At 35.4% G+C, this 23,275-nt stretch overlaps 1 protein-coding gene across 1 annotated transcript in view; it reads right to left on the reverse strand.

Moving 5' to 3' along the window:
• LOC149806126 (heterogeneous nuclear ribonucleoprotein F-like) overlaps window positions 1-21,390 on the reverse strand; it is a 33,004-nt gene extending 11,614 nt beyond the window's left edge. Inside the window, exons 1-7 of the mRNA XM_089951016.1 lie at window positions 21,294-21,390; window positions 16,018-16,108; window positions 13,520-13,678; window positions 10,641-10,784; window positions 7,857-7,995; window positions 5,790-6,019; window positions 5,178-5,494 (exon numbers count right to left, since the gene is read on the reverse strand). Coding sequence (XP_089807142.1) covers window positions 5,178-5,494; window positions 5,790-6,019; window positions 7,857-7,995; window positions 10,641-10,784; window positions 13,520-13,678; window positions 16,018-16,102 — 1,074 coding nt within the window. The 5' untranslated portion in view covers window positions 16,103-16,108; window positions 21,294-21,390. The remainder of the gene's footprint in view (window positions 1-5,177; window positions 5,495-5,789; window positions 6,020-7,856; window positions 7,996-10,640; window positions 10,785-13,519; window positions 13,679-16,017; window positions 16,109-21,293) is intronic.
• Between the last annotated feature and the right edge of the window lie 1,885 nt (window positions 21,391-23,275).

A 23,275-nucleotide genomic window follows, 5' to 3' on the forward strand; every position in this document is an offset into this window, starting at 1 on the left:
TTCAGCGTTGGTAGCCTGCAGGTTTTCCGCAAATGGTTTAAAATATTCCAGAGATGAAATCTGCAAATTCTTAATTTTCCCAACTTCTACGTGTTTTTTTGCAACCGACATTCTTCCTCACATCGTCTCTGCGTTGACACACTGAGCACAAAAAGCATGAATGAATATCAATGTTTAATGGCAGAATGCACGGCCAATTTTTGATATATTCCAAATTAAACTTCACTTTTTGAGTAATACATTTCTTTTTCCTTGGTGGTGAAGACATTTTCAAAATCTTACATGCGAGGCTGAACGGTAACTCAAATCAGTGTTTTGACGCATGCACGGAGCAAATTTCCGGTTAAGCCCCAGTTTCTCTCAAAAGCATTTGTAAAACTACTCTTATACATATAGATTAAAAGAGGCTAAAATGCTTGCTACCGGGCCAACTGTACTAATCGGCTGTAGATCTACTAATATCGTGACCAGCAGTACCGGACCATTTCGGCAACTGCGAATATCACGAAAAGCGCTTAACAGGAAATCGGTTATTTTATTAAAAATTAAAAATAATTGTGGATTGGAAAATACGTGAATTTTTGGTTTACGGCGTGAATCCGTGAATTGCTTAAAAAGTCGTGAAATTCACACCAAATTCGCGAGGGTTGGCAGCTATGTACTTCCATGATCAGTAATGTCTTTTCTAGGGGACAATTTCATTCTTAATTAAGCATTCGTTTATTTAGCCAACAGAAGACTAGTGGAGACAAAAACTAACTTCGATTCCACATTGTAAAGGTCAAAATTAAAAGATCGCAGAACACTGTTACTCAAACTACAAGGTCAAGTTGAACAAGACTGGCACCTATGGAAAAAGGCAGCAGATATATCTGATCCTGATTGGTTACGCATTTCCCACACTAAATTTCCTAGTTTTAATATCGCCACCTCGAAAATTTTAATCAAAGCTTTTCTGCAAGAGAAAACAAGTGTAAGACGACTCTTGAGAGTAAATATGGAGAAATTTTCTTGTAAAACTTATCCAAGAGGACTGTTGTAGAGAAAAACCAACAAACAAATTTGGTGGTAGAAGCGAGGAACACTGAAAGCTCAAAGGGAGAAAATAGCTCCTGCAACATATTAAGTGAGACATATCCTGTGACGTACTATCTCTGAGACGTATTATCCTGAGATCCAGGTATCTGTGAATCTACGTGCTACACAGAGGGAGGTCGAAGGAACAGCTACAGTGGAAGTGGAGAGAACGAAGCAGGTTATGCAACTGTACAAGGCATTGACTTCTATTGTAAACTTGATCCTATGATGAACTAAATCTATCATAAAACAGACTGGCTACTTTATTTAAATATATTTGTGTTCTTTATAATTCGGTGAAAGTTTTATTTCTAAAAGCAGAGTATATTCCTGATGTAATGAATTCTCAGTTGTTTTATGTAATTGATTAAACTGTTGTTTACACCACTTATATTTATATTTACTCAAACCAGGCAATAACATTGAGGGTGGTCAACCTCTAGATAACAATAACCAAATTAAGCGGACACCCTGAAAGCAGGTTGTTGTTGTTGTTGTTCTAGGGTTTAACGCCATTTTTCAGCACAAGATAGGCCATATATGGCGGCCAGTATAACTGGTGGAGGAAGAACCCTGGAAAACCCAGGAAAGAACCACCGACCCACGAGAAGCTACTGGCAGGCTTTCCCACGTACCCACGCTAGCCAAGCCTTGGACTCGAACATACGCAGACAGAGGTGAGGTGGCAGTGATCCGGAACGGTGAGCGCTTTAGACCACTCGGCCACTCGGGGCCCCCCTGAAAGCAGGTACAATCCGCCAACCCACAATCCTCTTGCAAGAAGAGGGGACGTTGTGTAAGGTTTCTACAAAGTGGACCGTGGGTACGCTTAAAATGTGCTATGAACTACACCTCCATCAACAAGTTCCAGGTGGTCACACAGTTGACTTACATTAAATAAAGCTTATCTTAATTTACCAGGCATCGACATGAATAATGAAAATAAAGAAAGAACCATAAACAAGATTTAGCTCAGTACTTGTATTTTTGAAATGTCCTCCAATCACTATACTGTGTGGTCCAAGGTCATGTGCACACATCATGGTAAATTTTTCAGAGCACTTTTATCCTTTCATATTTCGAGTCTTGAAGGCTTAATTGGTTGCAGACCTCTACTACCACACAAGTGACCAAGCACTGGATGTAGGATGCATTTCACTAGTTTACACTTTCTTTTCTACTTCTGTGCTATATCGGCAAACTTCAGATCATAAGTCTTTGTCATTGATTTTGACTTTATATGCATTCTAACTTTTCTAACAGCATTGACAATGGAAATAATATTTTCAAGATATCCAATAAATGCAGGCAATATATTTTCAAATTGTTTTTATTGTTCTAGTAGGGTTTAACGCCATTTTTCAAATTGTATTTCTTGTGATAGGAATACATATCTGATACATACATGCCAACCCTTGGCTAGGAAAGTGCGTAATCCAGGTGGACAAAAAGAGTATTCTGAGCAGAACAAGAGTAATCCACATATAACATGATAAAAATTCAATGAGCATATGTATAAAATGATTTACTTTTCCCTCTGGACTTTTAACATCAATTACAGCTTCAAGTTTTCATATATAACACTTTGAGCTTTAAAAAGCAACATACTCTCATACTGCATTTCAAAACACTTTGTACCAGCTGAGACTGAATGTTCTGAACACAAGTCGAGCGCTGTGCTGGGTTAGAGCCTGGATCTGAATTCAGTTTTATTTTTGTTCACAATAATGAACAATCTTTCACAGTCTGCATTAGAATGGTAAAGAACCAATGTTCCTTTCATAACCCAACAAAGCAGAGGAAATTTATATCTTCCTGTTACTGGGTCTGTTAGCTGGGAAATAAGACGAAAAAAATCAACTCTGTCCGCATAAAGTACATTGTCAGGTAGAGTACCAACTTGATACTTCAGGGGTTCTCCTAATTTATCAGCAGCCTTTCTTGCAGCATGGTGCATCATATGACAGAGACAACCTCATATGTGCAATGAGACATTTGTCAAAATATAGAATGCAACTACTTTATGAATTCCAGTCATCACTGATGCAGTATCAGCTGAAAACCCTACACAGTTCTGCCAAAGCATTATCAAGCAAATAAAAAAAATGTTTTCTCCAGTGGAATCTACTGTTAATTCTGGTAATGAAAGAGCACTCTGACTTTGCCCTTTTCACTGTAAAAGTCTCTTACACTGACTGGGTACAACTTTTGTTTTGTCATAATCACTACTCCTGACTGTTGCGATACTAAACGGCCCAATTTTCATGGCTCCTGCAATTTTAAGTGAACTATCTTCTACTAAACACCTAACAATATTAGATGATTTTGTTCTTGCACATGCATATTTCCTGCAATCAGGAAACATCTATTTGAACAAAGAACCAATGTAGTATTGTACCGCTAGGGGTAGTCTGTGTCCTATTAAGAACTCTGTAGATAATGCCTCTGCATTTAGATAATTCATGTCCACAATTTAGTTCTGCTGTAAAAAAAAAAAAAAAAGAAGTTACCTTAGTTTTGGAGTTAGAAAAACAAGCTAATTCAAGGTTTCTTTCTTTGTTTTACCACCATGACCAGTATTAAAATCCTTTCCACACACCATGCAATGGGCATGAAGCTGCCCTAAAATGGAACACTGTATTGTGAAAATTATGTATTCATCTCTGAATTGGTTTTTCATCTTTTCCTAATTCATCTGTGACATTATTTGAAAAATATTTTTGCTCTAACACATGCATCGACTAGAATAAATATGACTTGACTTTTAGCACCAAATACCTACAGACTGGTTTTGTACCAGATATGAATTAGAACAAAAAATCTGCGAGCAAAGATTAAAAGTCAGAAAACCAGTCTGTTCGCTCCCAACTAGACCACACAGCTGCTTTAAATAGAAACCAAGGTCAAAAACTGAAAGTAGAAACCAGCATGTTTCTTGGAATTAGTACAGCTGCTATAAACGGAACATAATACTGTTAGGAAAGTGCATGCAAGTGTATGGACAAGCATACTCTTATGTCATAGGTTACACAGAAGTCATCTTTTCTAGAATCAGGTCTGTGGAATTAATGGGATGTTAATAAAAACAAGAAAACAAATTATTAATTTTTTTGGGGGGGAGGGAATATATCAAAAACACGTAATCTGAATAAATTTACGTGTAAGGTATAATTTACTGAAAAAAGTGTAATGATTATGTCAAAAAGCTTATTGGGTGGCATGTATGCTGAAAGAAGTGTAAAGAAGAAAAATTCACATCTATGAAAATATGCTCATATACAAGTTTAGTCTCACACATGTGATTATTCAGGTAAGAGGTGTTCAAGATCCATCAAATACTCATGTTGGGCTTACTCATTTGGAAAATATCTGAATATTACGATCATGTGTAATACACACTGGCAAGTCAGACTATCCAAATGGTATGCCTACTAAAACATATTTACCAATGGGTTATCCCACTGATAATGCAATGACTAATCAGAGAATATATCATCAAAACGCGACATATAAACAAGACCAGAATACCAGTATGCAGTGTTCAGCTGTAGAGTTCTTGTTCCTGTTATGGAAGGGGTTAGTTAGATCTTTGCAGTTTCTGCTAGCCTGCAATTGTATACTATCTCTAACATCAATCCTCAGAAATACTGAGGCCCTAAAAGGAATTATAAGGTTTATCTAAGCTATAAAACAAACAAACTTAAGTTATACATCAACACACTTTCTTCTCTTTCCTGAATAAAATGTCCTTGACCTTTAACTTTTACAACTCACAACCAATCAGTTTGTTTGCATCTATTATGAAGCTGTAAGGTTTGGTAGAGTTGTGTCAAATAGAACTCAAGTTACTGTACTACACTGAGAAAATATTGCTTTGCTTGCTCAGACTCTGAATTTGGACTTTAGACTCCCAAAACTGACTGGCTTCTTAGAATCCTAAGGCAATCCACCCTCAGAGATTTGTTCAAGTGTGTAAAGCAAAGGTTCAAACACAGAATCCAGATCATTTACAAACATCATGACAGATGGACAAAAACTGGCATACCAAAATATACTCTATCATGCAGTGATCATATAAAAAGTGATAGAATAATTCTCACCTCAGCTATGTCTGATTCCAGTGCCTGAAAAGGGAGTCCTCGCATGTGAACTGAGTGTCCAGTTTTGCTAACGTAGTGACTACCTGGGACAGCTCCACGGTCCCTGTTCACGGTGCTCATCCCTCCCATGCTCATTCCACTGCCTCCCATTCCACTGCCCATACCCATTCCCATCCGACTACCCATCACCCGCTGCTGCCTCATGTTGCCACGGCGATTCATTCCCATACTCATTCCTCCCATACTCATGCCACTACTCATTCCCATGCCTCCACTATAACCGCCACTGTAGTCATCAAAGTCGTCATCATAGAACCCTAGAACAAGAAAAGAAAGCACATGTAACTCTGAAGAATCTCTAGAACATCTCTTTTGTAGATTTTTGTTTGAGAAAGCAGTGCCTGAATCCTGGGTGCACATGTGCATAATGCATCTTTATTTCTCCTGTGCATCTACAAAGTTATGTTGGATACACAAGAAAAGATATGCCACAAAGTTCTGAAATCAGTGGAGATTATATCAATTATTTCCAATTATTATTTTAATGTTCAATGCCAAACTTGTGAATCCATTTCTAGATTCCCAAAAGTGGATGATCCACATTATTTTTACCTTTGACATTCCTTCCTCCACGACCTCGTCCATATGATCCCATTCCCATGCCTCCACTACCCATGCTGCTCATTCCGCCCATGCCACCAAATCGTTCTGAGCGGTCATAGGGACTGGGACGTACTATTCCCATCAATGGCCTTGGTCTCATCTGTCCCATTCCACCACCCATTCCAATCCCCATTGCTGAGTATGCTTCCTGCAAACTGCTCTTGAAGATCTCAATGTACCTACAAAGTCAAAGACCATGCTAGTATACTTTGAATACATGCATACAAGGAAAACATGGGAAAAATGCTGATTATATTGCTTTAATTTTATTTATATTCTTACACATGTATGCATATTTTAACCCTGTAAAACCTGACAGATGTATGGTATTACTACGTGCAATTTTGGAAAATTACATCAAAGTTCAACTTCTTTCAGTCTTTCTCTCAAAATGTACCCATATTTTACTACCATCTATTATACAATCAACAGTAGCCATAGTAATAAATTAAACATACTGTGGTCATGAGATGCCAACATTTATTTTTGCCACTGCAACATCAATAATAGATAAATTCTTTCAAAACAGATTCACAGTAATTCCCAGATGCAGAGAAACAGAAAATATGTGCCATTCTGAATTATGTTCAATTATATGTTTGTCCTTGACATCATAAAAAAATTAATAACAGAGAATGGAACTTGGTTTTCCAGCATTTTCCCTACATTTGACAGGGACAGTCATTTATATTCATTAGGCAGTACACAGTGCCATTAACAATGACCATGCCTATAAATATCATGTATCAATGGCATTCAACGTCTGCCTAGTAAATAACTATGAACACTGCCGTTTTAATTTATTGCATTTTTTAAAAGATTCGTCACACTTTAAACAATACAATCTCAAAATATGAGCAAATAATAATAAATAGGAATATAAAAAAATATCAAATGAGAGAGTTCAGCTACAAGACGAAGAGAACTTCCTCACTGGCAATCTTACCTATTTTACACATTTTCAGTACTCAATATAAAATTAACTCATATTGAATCATACTGAGAAGATGAAGCACTGCAGATATCCTTTTGACGCCCCCCACATGCCCCATTCCGTCCATACCAAACCTTTGTCTGAGGGACCGACATCATTCCCATTCTCCTCCTCCCTCAGTTACATCTATGTAGTCATCAAAGTCCCGTCCTTCCATGAAGACCCTCCATTAATAATTGGTTACACAGATCCCATTTTCACAAAGAATTGCTTTTCCAAAATTAGCAGTCAGAGGTTAATTATTTAAATTTGTTTCTGAAAACTCAAATTTTCACATCCTACATTTTCAAGCATGTATCAAAATCAGTCACAAAAGCTAAAAGTATCAAAGCTTTCATTTTACCTTTATGACTGCAACTCAATCTGACAATGTATTAAATATCCAATTCTTTGTGAACTTAGGATATTCAAGTTTCTAGCAGCCCCCTTTTGAGGGAACCCAGATCATACAGACATAAATTCAATAATAAAACAATTCTGTCTATGGGCTCCAATGTGATTACCTAGAATTTCACTAGCATTCCTCCATTTAAATTTGGAGGTCACATGAAGGCAGTTGAGAGCATTACATCATTTTTAATTCCAGAAAAAAATAAATGAATAGTTTCTTGCATACTACTTCTGTGACAGCCATGTACAAGAGGCTGGAATAACTACAACTTAAGAGTGATGGACATAAATTAGTAACATTTCTGGCCTGCAATCAACATACTTGAAAAAATTCTGCAAAAGCGAACTAAATCTTGGAAGAAAATAGCAGAGACTGTTATGGGATAAGAACAAGGTTCAAGTAAAAACCTTTTATTCAACATCACAAGGATACAGTACAACTTTACTGTCAAAGCTTCTTAAACAGAAGTTATTATAACAACCTTCTCTTAATTAATAACAGCATTATATATGTGAACTGAAGACAAATTCGATTTGAACTGACAAAGTGGAGCCCATAGCAGTGAAAAAGAACCAAGAGTAAGAGCATGACAGATCATGGGAACACCCCTTCATGGGCCCCATCCTCCCACCTGTGCCCTATTCTTTCCTTGTGTTTATTCAAAGCTTCTTCTGCAATGGCTTGGGTAGCAAACTGGACATAGGCTTCCCCCGTGCTGCGCCCCTGTCGGTCCTCAGGTAGCATAATCCCATTGGGTACTATCTCCAACCCTATACACCCGACCCAACAGAAATAGAACAGCATCCTTGTTATAGGCATAGCATCTTATGTACACTGCATCAATATATGGTTTTATAGATCATCAGTATTTCAGCATATCTGCATATTTTGACAAGTACAAGGTTCTATTATTTTACTGCCCACACAGGTTTCATGTAATAGAGAATTAAGATCATGCAAGGAAAAAAAAATTATATAAAAAGAGCTAATTACACAAATACAATTTATGATTATCAGTGACCCTGCCACTAATACATACAAATATACTTTACAATTCTAACTATCATTCAGATAAAAAAGGTACCTTTCCAGGAGCTCATAACAAATGCCTGCAAGCCATAGAGCTTAACAAAAAAAACTTCAGCATAAAACTGGTATCCTGTAGAATGTCTTCTTAAACAGTGCATGAAAAAATACAGAATAATATTATACACTTGTCCTATGTCCAATGATAAACTGCCAATATGACGCAATTAAAGGATAAAAGTGGAAGTCATATAGAAGCCATAACCCCATATACATTTTGCCAGAAAACAGTAAAAATCAAAGTAAAGCAAGGTCTTCTCAATAAAAAGCCTCATAGAAAATTGGTTTCAATTAATGATGTCCTTCAAAAATTGCAAAGTCAAAATGGTAGGGCAAAATTCCAAGTAAAACAGGGGCCACAACTCTGTAAAATTGGGACAGAAAGAGGTGAAAACAAAATATATTTTTAGTCTCCTTTAGTTAACACCCATGCCAAATTAAAATGCTTATGAGATGAAACAAATCTCATTTGAAAAAATTTAAAGGGGGACTGTAATTTGGCAAGAAAATGATAATGATCAAACCTGACCACTGTCTTCCTAACAAAACTCGAACCAAATCCATGAAACCCTACAAAAGCTATTGAACAATAGCAAAACAGAAGATCTAAGTTTCAAGCCAAACAGGAGCCATTACTTCATAAAATTTTAACTGAAAAGGGTGAGAAATAAACAATTATATTGGGACTCTTGATGTCAAACATCATACCAAATTTATTTCAATCCATCAAGTCCTTTGAAAGTTATTTTGTGCAAACAAAATTTAAGAGTAATGTTCCAAGTCAAAAAGATGTAACTTTGTAAAACTCGGCCATAAAATGGAAAAACCTCAACCTGACCTACATGCAAAGTCCCGTACAAAACTTTAAATATACCATGACTTTCAATCTATCGAGTCCTTAGAGTTATTGTGCAGAAACAAAAAAAAATAAAAAAATAACAAATAACCATAAGTCAGTAAAACTGTGGAGGAAAACATCAAGAATCCATCTTGACATATATTTTTGAAAAATGTAAAGCCCCAGATCAAATTTCTATACATGAAGGGATTCAAAACTGGATTGGAAATTAAATCTGTGATGGGATGTGACATGACCAACAGACACAGGCACCATTACATGCCCCCTCCATATATATATGGCAGAGGCATAAAAAGGAAATAAATGTAGTCATTGGACCGATTCAATATAACCTGCTTATGATACTTAAGAGCAGTACTCTTTGAGAAGTGCATTCATAAAGTTTACTAACTGTACATGCAAAGTATCTGTGAAATGGAACTAAAATGCTAAAAATACACATATTGTAAATGCAGTGGTCCCCTTCTTAAATGCCCCCACCCCCAGCTAACCTTTTTCCATAAAATCCAAATGGTACTTTAGCTATCGTGTCTTCTCTCTCAAAGTTTACTAAACATGTCTGAAACTGTACAAGACTATAAGAAGTTGATCGAGTGACAAGCTCGCTTCCATTGTAAACACAAAGCATTTCCTGTAAAATATAAACTGCTAGTAAATAATAAGTTGTTGCAAAATGTACAAAATATCGCCTAACATTCTCAGTTCAGAAGGAAAAGTGACAGCAATTAGACTCGACAAAAAGAGGGATAGTCCTTTGATCAACGCTGTGAAATTTGAAAACTAAATTGCTGATTACACATTCTACAATAATTGAATACACAAATGGACAATGATAGTTACAGCCATATGTTTGTACTTGACTTTTATGACAAGATGGTTTTGCACAACTGATAACGTATTCATAATTATTTTAAATAACAATAATATAATTCAACCACATTGATTCCATAGCACATCTGTGTTTTATAGTTGTCTTTCATACTTTGGATGTAACTATTATTTAGATCTATGTTATCTCCATTTAAAAGTACAACCCATCTTATAAGATCAATTTCCTGCTACAAGAGGGGTGACCTTATAATAAGGGGACCACTGTGCATGTAACCCACTGTAGGTACAAATTTGTACTACTCCAGATGAATCCAGGCATAAAGTTTTATAATGCAATACATCCAAATTTATAACAAAATGCAAAAACATCATTGTCAATGCCATAAACACTGTAAATACAATTGGAAATGTGGTACTACATTCACTTATGCTTGCAGGCAATACATGACTGCAAGGATGGTTGAGAACAAAAATTGAAACCGTGAGCAATATAAAGGTAAGTTTTATCAACAATTATAACACGACGGTAATATATGTATTATTGATACATCTGACAGACTTTCCTTTAGCAATATGTAAACTGAGCTTTTGAGGTTTAAAAAGTTGCAATGGATTCAAAATAATTTCCTTGGATGTTACCTGTGAAAAACTGAGCAATTTCTTCTTTTGAACAACCAAATGGGAGCCCTCGTAACCGAACAACTGCTTCTGAAGTGCCAGTTGTTTGGTTTGGCCCTGCTCGCTTGATGACCCATTCCATCTCACTCTTTTTAGATCTGAAAACTGTGAATGACAAAAGCATAAAAAACAAATTTTTGAGGGAATTAATCTCAATGGTGTTAAACATTACACTTCATAATGAACCTTGTACTCTCGTACAAATTTTTGAGCCAATCATTTGATGAAATACCTCTTGGGATATAACCACTCAATGTCATATTCATATGCCAATAAAATCACACGTTAAACTACAAGATGGTCAACTAATGGCAGTATCATTGACATAGTTTCTCCAATCACAACTGAATGACAAATGGGAGGGCAACGTAAATAAGAGCTTTCCAGATAAAACATAAATTAGTTCTAGTTCTCAATTACAGCAAGAACAGTGGTAATAAGAATTAGCTCTGAAGAAAATAATTTGTTGATACCCGTGTTCCCTTATATGGCCAAGTTGTCATGAGGAACATTAAATTTAAAAAAAGCATCGTTACTTGTAGGATAGGAAATGAATAAAGCATGTATTTATCAACAATATGGTCTTTTAGTCATCTTAAAAAAGTACTGAGTAGCCCATAATAACCACTGCAAGGGATTAATCAAAATGAAATTAAATGATATTCTCAACATCATAAAATTTCAAAATTACTAAAATGTGAACAAGTGATAAACAAAAATCAAGGGCACTGCCTAAGCAAGTACTGTTAATTATTACTTCCAAAAAATGACATGCAAAAAAGAAAATTAAGACTTCAGAACCACACATGGGTAGTAATACTTACCCTAAGCAAAAATGCATTCAATTACTGTGAATGCAAGTACTCAATTAAAATTCTGAAACTACCATATTGGAGGAATTGTTTATCTAAAACCAGAACAAAAAGAAGCAGAATAACGTTCCCTAAATATCAAGAGAGCTAAACTCTCAATCAAAGCAAGGACAGATGATAAACACTCAATTAAATGAAAATTTTAAATAATTTGTCAATCAGGCAAGCAAAGGCAGTTATCTGAACGCAGACTGAAGACATCTTTGCATTTTGAAGCATATCCTGCATGAGAAGACAGAAGTTAGACTGGTTATGGATTCTCTGTTTTAATGGAAAGTTGAAATTGTGAGAACAGACGAGGGCTTTATGTCCTGGAAAGTAAGCAAAGTAACAGTGACTGATAATATAGTAATGCAATTAAAATGATAATGAAAGCATACCAGAATCATCAGGGGTCATGCTACCAGGCAAAGTAGGTGACTAAAAGTTGCCTAAAAAGTGTAAACTTCACCTTCCGTTAGGAATGCGAAAACAACTTTGTCCTGTGATGTTCTTTTTATAGAAACATTGAATGACCATCCTTTTTTAGATGATCCCTCGCCTTGGCCAGGTTAATTCCAGTGTTATGTTAGATAGCTCAAGGCGAAATGTAGGCTGCAAACCATCGACTAGTTGGTGTTAATAATCAATTACGCCAACAAACTCTTGCACATTCACAGGCACGTGTTTTGATAGCTGATTGACCATTAACCATTTCCTGAGTAAGTTAGCAACTATACTGCCCGATTTCCACAAGTTATCCTTACATGATAAAAACTTACGACCTTGTGTTTCTAAACTTAAATTTATGTAAATAGCAATTTGAGTTCTAAGAATATAATCGGAACACGAATATTTTAACTGCCGCATGTACATTATTTTCTTGACAAAAATCAGGTTAGAACTGTAATGGCAGACATTGAAGTTCTGGGAAGTACTGTTTTATTAGATTGTCTCTTTTTGTAAACCATTGGGCAAATATATTCAGGAAAATATACAATTTGTAAGAAAGCTGAGACTATTACATTAAAGATTTAGCTTTAAAACCAATTATGTAGGTCATAAATATACAGGACAATGCTATGTTGTGGAATTCGACAAGAGATGCTTTAAGGTCAAGACTGTATTCTGAGTTTACTAATTTGTTGTGAAAATACAAAGGAAAAAAAGAAGAAAAAACATCAAAGCAAATACTATTTAACCAATGCTTTATGTTACACCAAGTGTGTAGACAAATAATAAAATCTTTCATTTGTTGCTGTTGCTGTTGTAGGGTTTAACGCCATTTTTCAGCATACGATAGGCTATACATGGCGGTCAGTATTAATGGTGGAGGAAGAACCCGGAAAAACCCAGGAAAGAACCACCGACCCACGAGAAGCTACTGGCAAGCTTTCTCACATACCAACATTGGCTATTTCCGAGACTTGAACCCATGCAGACAGAGGTGAGATGGCAGTGATCCGTAACAGAGAGTGCTTTAGACCACTCAGGACCCCCTTTCATTTGCAATCATATCAATGGACTGTAATTTCAAGTTAGTACAAGTTAGTAAAAATGCTTAATCAACTACCCTTAATCAATCAAGAATTTCTTTTTATTTTTACTTTCTGAAAGTTCATTGCAAAATGTCATTTGAAAAGATTTCTAAACTAGTTTGAAACAACCCCTGCACCATGTACATAGGAGAAAATGCATACATCTTTCAGATCATACTGTTCGTTCTAATTTCTTTGTTGTCGTAAAACTTTCCTGTAACTGTTGACAGACAACACACTGAAGAACTAAACTGGGAAATAGATGCCATAATTCAACTAAGAGAATGAAAAAAACACATGCACATATACTGCATGTCTTGCTTTGCTCCTACTTCTCCCTGTTTAGGCCCCACTTCTCCCTGTTCAGCTCCTACTTTTCCCTGTTCTGTCCAAAAGGAGAAGTCACTTCTCCCTAAAATTCAAGTCTAGCTTGACCCCTGACTCAACATACCTTCTATATATCTGTTCCCCATGTGTTCATTGTGCTTCTTGAGAGCCTTCTCCATGTCTTCTTCTGAAGTCAATTCTAGGAAAGCTTCACCACTTGGTCTGCCCTCTCGAGAATATGTGAAATGAACCCCATCTTCCCCATCAACAATTTCAACTTCATCTGAAAAATCAAGTTGACTGCAATCAATATCTAATATCTTCGTGCATTTTTTTCATTGGTTTTTTTTTTGGGAGGGGGTATAGTAATTCTACTAAAGAATATATCTAAAACATGTATTGACAGTCAGGAGCTGAAATCCCCTTTGCCCATGGTTGAAAAATGGACAATCTGAGTATGGGACCAAGCTATTATTCAACTGAAAAGCCCAGAAGACTGTCCTGGTCACAGCTATGTGAAATGATAGACCTATTATTGATACAATTCACAACACACGCCCACAAGATATGATACATTATCGATACACATATGAACTTGAAGGTCTGTCAGTGGTAGGTGGTGCCCTTTATGTTTGGTGACATACTGGAGTAGTTTCAATAAAAAAAACTTTCAAGATGGCTGTAATGGTAATCATATTGGATATCAGATCAGTACTTTTTTTTTGGAGGACCAACAAGACATTGCAAGTCTGTTGAGTAAAACCTCATTCTGATATGATCCTCCATAATGAAGATAACAAGATTTCCAAAATGGCCATACCAGATTTCAAGCACCACTACTTTCATTCAAGACCAACTTGCCCATGGCATGTAAAGTTTCCTGGCATTCCTCTAAATACTTTAGCAGTAGCAATTTTTAAAAAAAAGTGCTAACAGAAGTATTTATATTAGATGATGGACATCCCATAAACTCTTCTCATCTATGACCAATAGCACTAAAAAAACATGGCTCATGTACTTATTCTATTATCTGCAAGACACACTAGTTATATGCTTTACTGCCACAAACACTTTCCTGATGTAGCTGAAGTTACTTCTGAAAACATAATTTATCATACATTCGATTCAATAAAATTTTCACTAAACCACTTCTTATTAAAAATATTGATCTTCAAACAACGAAAAGCCTTGAATGATATTGGTGATTACTATAAATGATATTCCTTCTTGGATTATTTCCAACAACAACTAAAATATCTGCTTGTATCGAGAATGCATGTAAAACTCTTGCTAGAGTATAACTTCTATTACTAAAGAATTTTTATTTTTTGTGTGAAACGAATTTTAAAATAATTTTTTGAAGCTTGAATGGTAAATAAATACTTTAAAACCTCATTAAGATGAAAATTAAATAAAGGACAATACTTTTTTCATGCATGAGATTACAGAATACTTATGAAAGAACCTGCCCTCCCAATCAAATTTCAGTTTAAATTCTCAGTTTTAAGGTTTACAAATATACCTGTTCAACTGAAGTAGATGCAAGCCACAGTATTATGGAAATATTAACCAAAACTACATTTAATGGATACAAAATATGAAAATAACAATAAAAGGAACATGAGTTCATGTTGTAAGTCAACTACATGCAGGCCTGCTTACCCTAATAAGATATTATCAGTCATGCAAGTGATTGTTTCCTTTAAGCAGTTTTCATTAAGGTTTAACAATAGTAAGTACTTCTATTCTGAAGCTGGAAAACAGATATTTAAAAAATTCAGATGTGTAATCCAAGAATAAAGCAGTGATGGTAAACATTATGTTCAGCTAAATTGTTTGTAAAGGACAAATGCAAACTGTACCTAAAATATCACCAGAGACCTTGATCTTGTATATCAATGCAGACAATATTGTAACCAAACTTTCCTGCATTATGCTTCAAGGTTAACAACATTTACACATAAAGATCATACTCGTCAATGTTATCACCTTACATTCTGAAACAAAATTTCCAGGTCTTCTGAGGTTATTTTTCCTGGACGAAATTAGTCTTATCAATATTCGCTTACAACCCTCTCTGGATGGAATCAGTAAAAATAACTCTGAAAATGTGTCTTGTTTTAAATCAATGTGGACTTCTTTTATGTGTCCCACCCATAACATCTGAATTAAATACATGACCATGTATTGGATATATCGCCAGTAACAAGTGTAAATATTGAAATTCATATAAATCTGCATGTATCTCATTTAAACTTCAAGAACAAAAAATTCTAGCTTAACTACATATGTTGTAAAATTGTTGCTTTATATTTTCACAAAAAGTCCTTAAAAATTATATATCTTTGTTTTTATTTTTAGAAATCCACACATGTCCAGTAAGTGTTCTAACATTAACTTTAATACTAAATACTAAGGACTGTATATTTAATGAAATCAATCTCAAGTACACAGAGTGTGGAACTGTGCAATGAAAATTTTCCCAGCCATGGAAAGACTTACATGAATTTAACAAACTCAATTAGTAAGATGTGACGTGTGTGTGTGTGTGTGTATATATATATATATATATATATATATATATATATGTGTGACAACAGAAAAAAGATGAATGCCTATAACCTCCAAAAAACTGGACTACTTCTTGTTCTGTAGCTGACCATGGGAGTCCTCGTAGCCTGATGACAAATCCATCATCGTCTCCCATTTTTATCTATAAAAAAATATGAAAAAAGATGATCATTCATTTGCACCAAATACAATATTTCCATGGTTAACAGCAGTTGTAAAGCATAACTGAAATGAATAACTGAACATTTAAAAAGGAAGCTTGGATATAAAATGCACTGGAATGTATCTAATGATACTTGAAAAAATCTGTTGTTCCTACTGACAAAAAACCATCTTAACAGTGCAATGCTGGATCATAATCCACTTATGCTGACACCTGGCATGTATGCTCTGATACACTCAAATTGTCATGCTACTGGACAATCAACAAACTCTGAAGGCAGGAACAGGAATGATTTCAACTGTACAAACAGCAGCTAATCCTCTTTTTTTTGTGAAAAATTGTACCAGAAAAAAACAGTAAGGAAAGGATGAAATTGATTTCTTTTGTAAAAACTAAAGTTCTGAAAAGCCTGTGAAATCTGCTTACATTTTTGTCTGATATATGATTTGGATATTTAACGAAGCTTTAACAATTTTCAAGTCATATCACTTTGATGTCTGCAATGTGGCAGTTTTTAATGATGTCTAGCACTGGGGCATCATGCTGCAGTCATGTAGCATCATGACACACCAGTCACATTATCCTGACACCGGTCCAACCAGTCCTAATAATAACCTCCTAATGCTAAGCGCATAGCAAGGCAGCTATTATTATTTTTACATTTTACAAGTCTTTGGTATGACTGAGCCGGGGTTGGAATCCATGACCTTCTGCAGCAAACGCAAGCACTCTAACCACTACGCCACTCGAGCCATCACTTACAGTACTGATAAGCTGCAGTGGAATCAGAATGGGTGCTTATGAAGCCCATTGTGTTGCAACGAAAAAATCCTTGTGATATTACACGTATTATGAAAACTTTTACACAGGCATCATGGTGACCCATTTTCTAATTTCCTTAACATTGCTTAACTTGCACCACTATAAACTGCAGACTGTGAGCATAGATTTTAAATATAAAATGACTAAACAAATTCTAACAGAAATGGACTGTCAGCAGACAGCCTCAGCAAGCTCATGAGAATTTCACAGACATGATTTTGGTCTTCAATAATAATAAAAAAGCTGAAAATTTTTTAAGGGGGTTTGCGGGTCCTTTATCAATGTGGTCTTTGAGGGGCAACAAGCCAATCCGAGGTTCCAGGGAGATGAAGGCCCCCGGCCAAAACTGGATTTTACACTTTAAAAAAATGCTTCTGTTGCAACTTATGATCATAAAATAAACCATAATAATCATTTGAAAAACTAATAAACTTACCAAAAATGTTCAACTTGAATAATTTCACAATATTTATAGTCACATGAGTTATTTCATGTGCATGCCAGTGTTCACATTGTAATTATGTCACAATAATTTCAAAATTTTTGCAGCAAATATATAATACTTCTCTCTTTTCATAACAAATCTGTCAAATAAACACCCAAGTACATTAACTATATACAAATAATCCCATACATTCACTTGTCTTTTTTTCCAATAGACACAATCTGTTGATATGCCAGTCGAGCTCTTTTTGCAGCTTAGTCAAAGATTTCTTTAGCCTGCCTTTTTGTCACCACCGACTTTTTTGTCAATATGCAATTGTTTCTCTTCCTTCTCAATGAGAGCCTTTTTCCTTTCAAGCAGGTCCTTGTACTGGCGACATACAGTGCGCCTATTCTGACATATGGCTACAGCTATTCTCTCATGCAAGAAATCTTTCTTCCTATAGCAGTCAATTACACTTTTTCCAGATGCCTTCTGAGCTTCAATTTTTCCATATGCAGCTTCTTTTGTAGGTGCTGTTCCAAACTCTTTGAAATGCGATTACCGTAATTCAGATGTTTCTTGCAGAGGTCACAAAATGCCAGTCCTCTAGCGTTCAGTCTTAGTATAAATTGACCAACAAAATTTCAGTCAACTTTTTGCTCTGGCCACTCCTATTCCCATATGTTTTTTTAAGCTTTATTTAAACTTTTCCCGCCGTGGTCTCTCTCAACAACCCGAGACGCCATGTTTTGCAAGTATGCTTCTTCTTTCCATTGCCATCAGTTTTCATTACACGAAGATTCACTTCCATTACACGAAGATTCAATGGATGAATTTAAACCTATGACCAAAATCAATCAGAATACTCTTTATAAGAGTCGTGTGCTAACTAATATATGTATGAATAATTTACAATATATGTATGAATAATTTACAAGGGTCATTGCATAATGGGAATGGACAGACCGTTTTTTTTTAAAACTGGATCGTAGATGATATAAAAAATGGACTATATCAAGAAAAATCTGGTCCAAGTTAGGAGAAAAGCAGAATTATTCCGCTTTAAAACGGAAAAACATCATGTCTGATTTCACTGCAAAAAAGTGAACATTGCAGAATTTGATTACAGCCAAGCTCTTGCTGCATGGAAGGCAACTAAGCAAGATAAAGCATTTCAATCTGTACTTTCCATGAAATGGACTTTATGTTGAGGAACTTTATTTACAATTGTCATAGCCTGACTAGCTATATTATTTGTCCTGTACATTTCTCTCAGCAAAAATTTTAACTACAGTAATTTAAGTTCATTATTTTTGACCCTCTGTATTTCAAATTGGCACCCTCAGATTACATGGTGGGATTAATTTGGACCCTTGGCTCCAAACCTAGATTGAACACTCTGTATATTCAAAAACATAATAATAATTAGACTTACTACATAAGGTAGTATTAATACATTTTGCAATATACTGTTTTTATGTTGATATTAGCAAAAATTTCATCTGGCATCATGTGTTAACATTATTATAACTCAGATGCAACTCCACACAAAAGCAGAGCAATTCTCCATGATATGCAGCAGCAACTCAGTCAGGACATCCAGGCAAAAGGAAGTTCATTCTTACTTAAGTGATCAAAGTAAAAAAAATTTAAGACACTGGCCCAGGGCTGGCAACTTAAATAAATTCACAAGCCCTGACTGAAATTCCACAGGCCTGGACTCCCATTTCCACATGCCCAAAATTTCCTTTTTTTGAATATTGTCACCCAGCGTTGCAATAGCTACAATTCAAATATAAATTCATTAGAGTTCAAAGGGGTTTGAAGGTAATGCCAGTGTTATTAGTGTTCAAACTTCTCTGCTGGATTCTCTGAGTGAATTCTGGTCATAACCAAGTTGATATATATTGATGTGTTCAAAGAATTAATTGCATCCCTTTATCTTTTTATTGCTGGCATCTTCACAAAGTAAAGCTCCATCAACCAAGAGTTCTGAAATTTACTTTTGTTGGGCTTCAGTGATGATCATGCTTTGCATTCTGCATATGCAGTAAAATCCGAATTCCAAGAAACACTGCCCTTGTTTCAAACTTGTCAAAAATATAATACATGTGCTTAAACATTCTAATTCAAGCCAATGATATGTAATAACTTTTTTCTTGTAAACTTACCTAGCATCTCTATGAGTTATCTAGAATGGGTTGTTCCACTTCATGATCATACCTATGCAAATTAACAAAATGGGCTCACCCAATGCAGCCTTCAAACAGGTCTCACTACAGAGGTATTGGAAATGCTTAATTACATATATCTGGATGCAATTTTATCTGGGATGCAGATAATCACTTAAGCAGGAGTCCTCCATATCCATGCAATAGCCAGACAGCAAATTCAAACGCTTGCCTGTCCTGCTTCAACCACCTGCTAAGTGGGATAATGTGCTGATCAATTGATCACTTTAGCTGTGCTGATATTTACCATGTCTGCAGCAAGATGCCCCAGTGCTAGAGATCATTATAAACTGTCACACTGCAGACATCATAGTAATATGACTGAAAAATTGTTAAAGCTACATTAAAAATCCAAATCACACAAACAGAATTACCCAGTGGTATGGACCACTATGAACTAAATCACTCATGCTGTGTGAATAACACAGATTATCCAATACAAATCACAGGTGCTCGATGCAAGCTTGATGTTAAGAAAAAAAATCTGAAGGTAAATAAATCATAGAAGTTACGGGCTCCGACATGTGCGATTTTCTCGCATTTTTGCTGCTTAGACAAAACCAAGCTCATGTGACAAGAAGTATAACCTTTTGAGCCAATCATATTTCGGCATTAAAGTGTGTGTCGCATCGTTTACTTATTTTGAAAATAGAGTCGCATGTATACGATGCATGTGCAGTGAAGAAGACAATGTCTCATTCTTGCATGGAACAGGACTCATAAGGTTGAATCGAGTTAATGTTAAGTAAAAACTTACTTTTGCATCCACCACCATTCTGTAATTCAAAAAAGGAGGAAACAGAGTTGCAAACATGGTACATGTAGGTCTTTTCACCGGTTTTCACATCTGCACACACTTGTCCCAAGAGAAAAAATCTGCAAAAATCTTGTTTTTTTAGGCGCCTGTTACTTCAGTTTGGTACAATGCAGAAATGTCAGTGATGGCTTGATGAATAGAAAAATATCTCAGGAGTAAAACAAGCCATACAGTATGGTCGTGTACCTTTTAAGACAGAAATAGCAGAAGGAAATCGAGGGTCATGGGTTGAACGAAGTATTTGGAAGTTACGTACCTTCTCTCTTATATATTATGATAAAGAGGGTCCTATGTCAGAACGGGTCATGGGGGGGGGGTAATCTAATGTATTTTTGTCAATCAGTATGATTTTTTTCCTTCAGATTATTGCTTTTTTTCTCAACATCAAGCTCGCGTCGAGCACCTGTGACAAATTCCTTTAGATCTAAAATGCGAACATAACATTATGGACCACTTGGTGACAGTCGAGATAAGAAATTAAAATGAATAAATGAAATGTGTAAGTTCTGTGCATTTTACACATTCTTCATGCTTTTCGTTTTCAAAATCTCAAAAGGGGTACAAACTGACAATGGGGCAGTCAAATGGCCTTACATCTATTTATTATAGTTAGCGGCTTAATAAAATCGGTATAAAAACTCAATAGACCTATGTTAGTGCCTGCAAATTCAGAATTAAATGTATCTAATTCGTTCCTCTTATGTGACACTAAAGAAATAGGACTTGAATGTTGTTTCTCTTTCGTCATGCACTGCATGTCTTGCCCTTACATCTTGGACGTGGAAGAAGGCAGCTAACTATACATATTAGTAAATCTTAGTAATAACATTATTTTTTCTTGAAATACATGTTATGTAGAGTTTATACCTTTTAGTACTATTTTGTTACGTTTAGTGTTCGTCAATATTCCAAAGCAGCACAAAATGGCGTTCTAGCGTGGTCTGCAGGAACCGGTGTTGTTATAAAAATTGCCTCTTCAAATTGTTTGGTAACGAGCTTTTTCAGACCAGGCTTAATCGGCCCAAATTACGGGCTGATTCGGACCATCCGAAATATTATTAAGTTTCATCCTGGATTTAAATGTGACATTTATATTCGTATAAAATATTATATTTCTCATTATTTGACAGATACATCTTGGTAAGTCGATCCCATTGTTAGACTTATGTAGAATTCCTTGTTATACTGTGTATTAAATATTCTCAGCGTGTTTTTTAATGTTTTCTAATTTCATGGTGATTGTTTTTGTAATCATATAATTATATGTTTTTTTAACTTATAGATGTTGTCTAATGTTGTAAAGCGCTTAGAGCTTCTAAAGATTAGGCGCTATACAAAGTCCTCATTATTATTATTATTATGGTACTATACACAAATAGTACTAAAAAAAATGTGTATTCTAAAATCCGAAATGAGGGTCCCGTAATATTTATCATTTAGTTTCATGCAATATGATTTTCCAATATCACACGTCTATATTCTTTTAATTCTGTCGACCTCGTAAGAATAAATATATTTTATTCTTTTTTTTCCCCCTCTTTGTTAAAACACCTGATGATAAATTTTGTTCTCTGAATTCATAATGTGTCATTTTAGGTTCTACGAATTACTAACACTATATATATAACCATGTCGGCCAATTCTAAGCGTCGTGTAACTCTGCGCAACGATATGTCATTTCTGTAAGCGTTGGATCACGTGTTATTTTTGGTTGAGAATCCAATCTGTATCAAGAATGAACAACCATCCTTTAATTAAGTAAAGTTATATTAATAAAGTGTACAAAAATAACCCACAATCAAAATGTGATTTCTAAATGTCAACATGAAGACCCACTCCATTACTTTCTTGAAGTTGTAACTCATAATAACCTATTTAATATTTATATTTTAGAATCATACAAGTAAATACATTATTTAAAAGCTGGAAATTTTTGCCTTAGAACAATATTGCATCTTAATTCAAGTTTATAATTTTGCAAGTTGACCCACACCTACTTTATCGTCTGCTATCCAACTTGTCACCTTGCAGCTCGAACGGGATTATCCAGAAATTCCCTGGCGTATAGTCTGTTTCTAAATACTTAAGTAATTTTTTCACATTGTAAACACATGACACACTATTAATTGTTGTTTCTCTTCAACATAATACCTCTCATGTGGCCTAGTGGTTAGAGCGTCCGCCTCGGATGCGGGAGGTCGTGGGTTCGATCCCCGGCCGAGTCATACCAAAGACTTACAAAAATGGTACAAACAACTGCCTCGCTTGGCGCTCAGCATTAAGATGTTAGTGTTAGGACTGGTCGGCCTGGTGTCAGGATAATGTGACTGGGTGGGACATCATGCTACATGTCTGTGGCATGATGCCCCAGTGCTAAACATCACTATAAACTGCCACATTGCAGACATCATAGCGATATGATTGAAAAATTGTTAAAGCTACGTTAAAAATCCAAAATCACATCACATCACATCTTCAACATAATAGCTTATTTTTTTTACAAAATGATGAACTTTTACTAATTACTTTTACAGTATGGGTTTAGTTTGCATAATATCTCTTGCCATCTTTTGCCATTTTTACGTTGATATTTGTAAAACAGCTGTAAACCTGACATAATTCATTTATTGAAATGCTGACAGGAAGAGCCCAAAGTAGTGAGTTTTCTTTCCATAGTCCAAAGTGGTGTATTTTATTTCCATAGCCCAATGCATTAACATCACATCTTTTCAAAGTTACGCGCAGAATAGGCCGACATATCGCGAGTCATGAAAAAAACAGTGGTGGTATCCCATGTGTCCATAATTAATATTATTTTGAACAGAATATTCTGGTGGCAATTTTCTCTT

The sequence above is a fragment of the Sinohyriopsis cumingii genome, chromosome 2, assembly GCF_028554795.1.
Source record: "Sinohyriopsis cumingii isolate HCF-2022 chromosome 2, ASM2855479v2, whole genome shotgun sequence".
In the NCBI taxonomy this organism is placed as follows: domain Eukaryota; kingdom Metazoa; phylum Mollusca; class Bivalvia; order Unionida; family Unionidae; genus Sinohyriopsis; species Sinohyriopsis cumingii.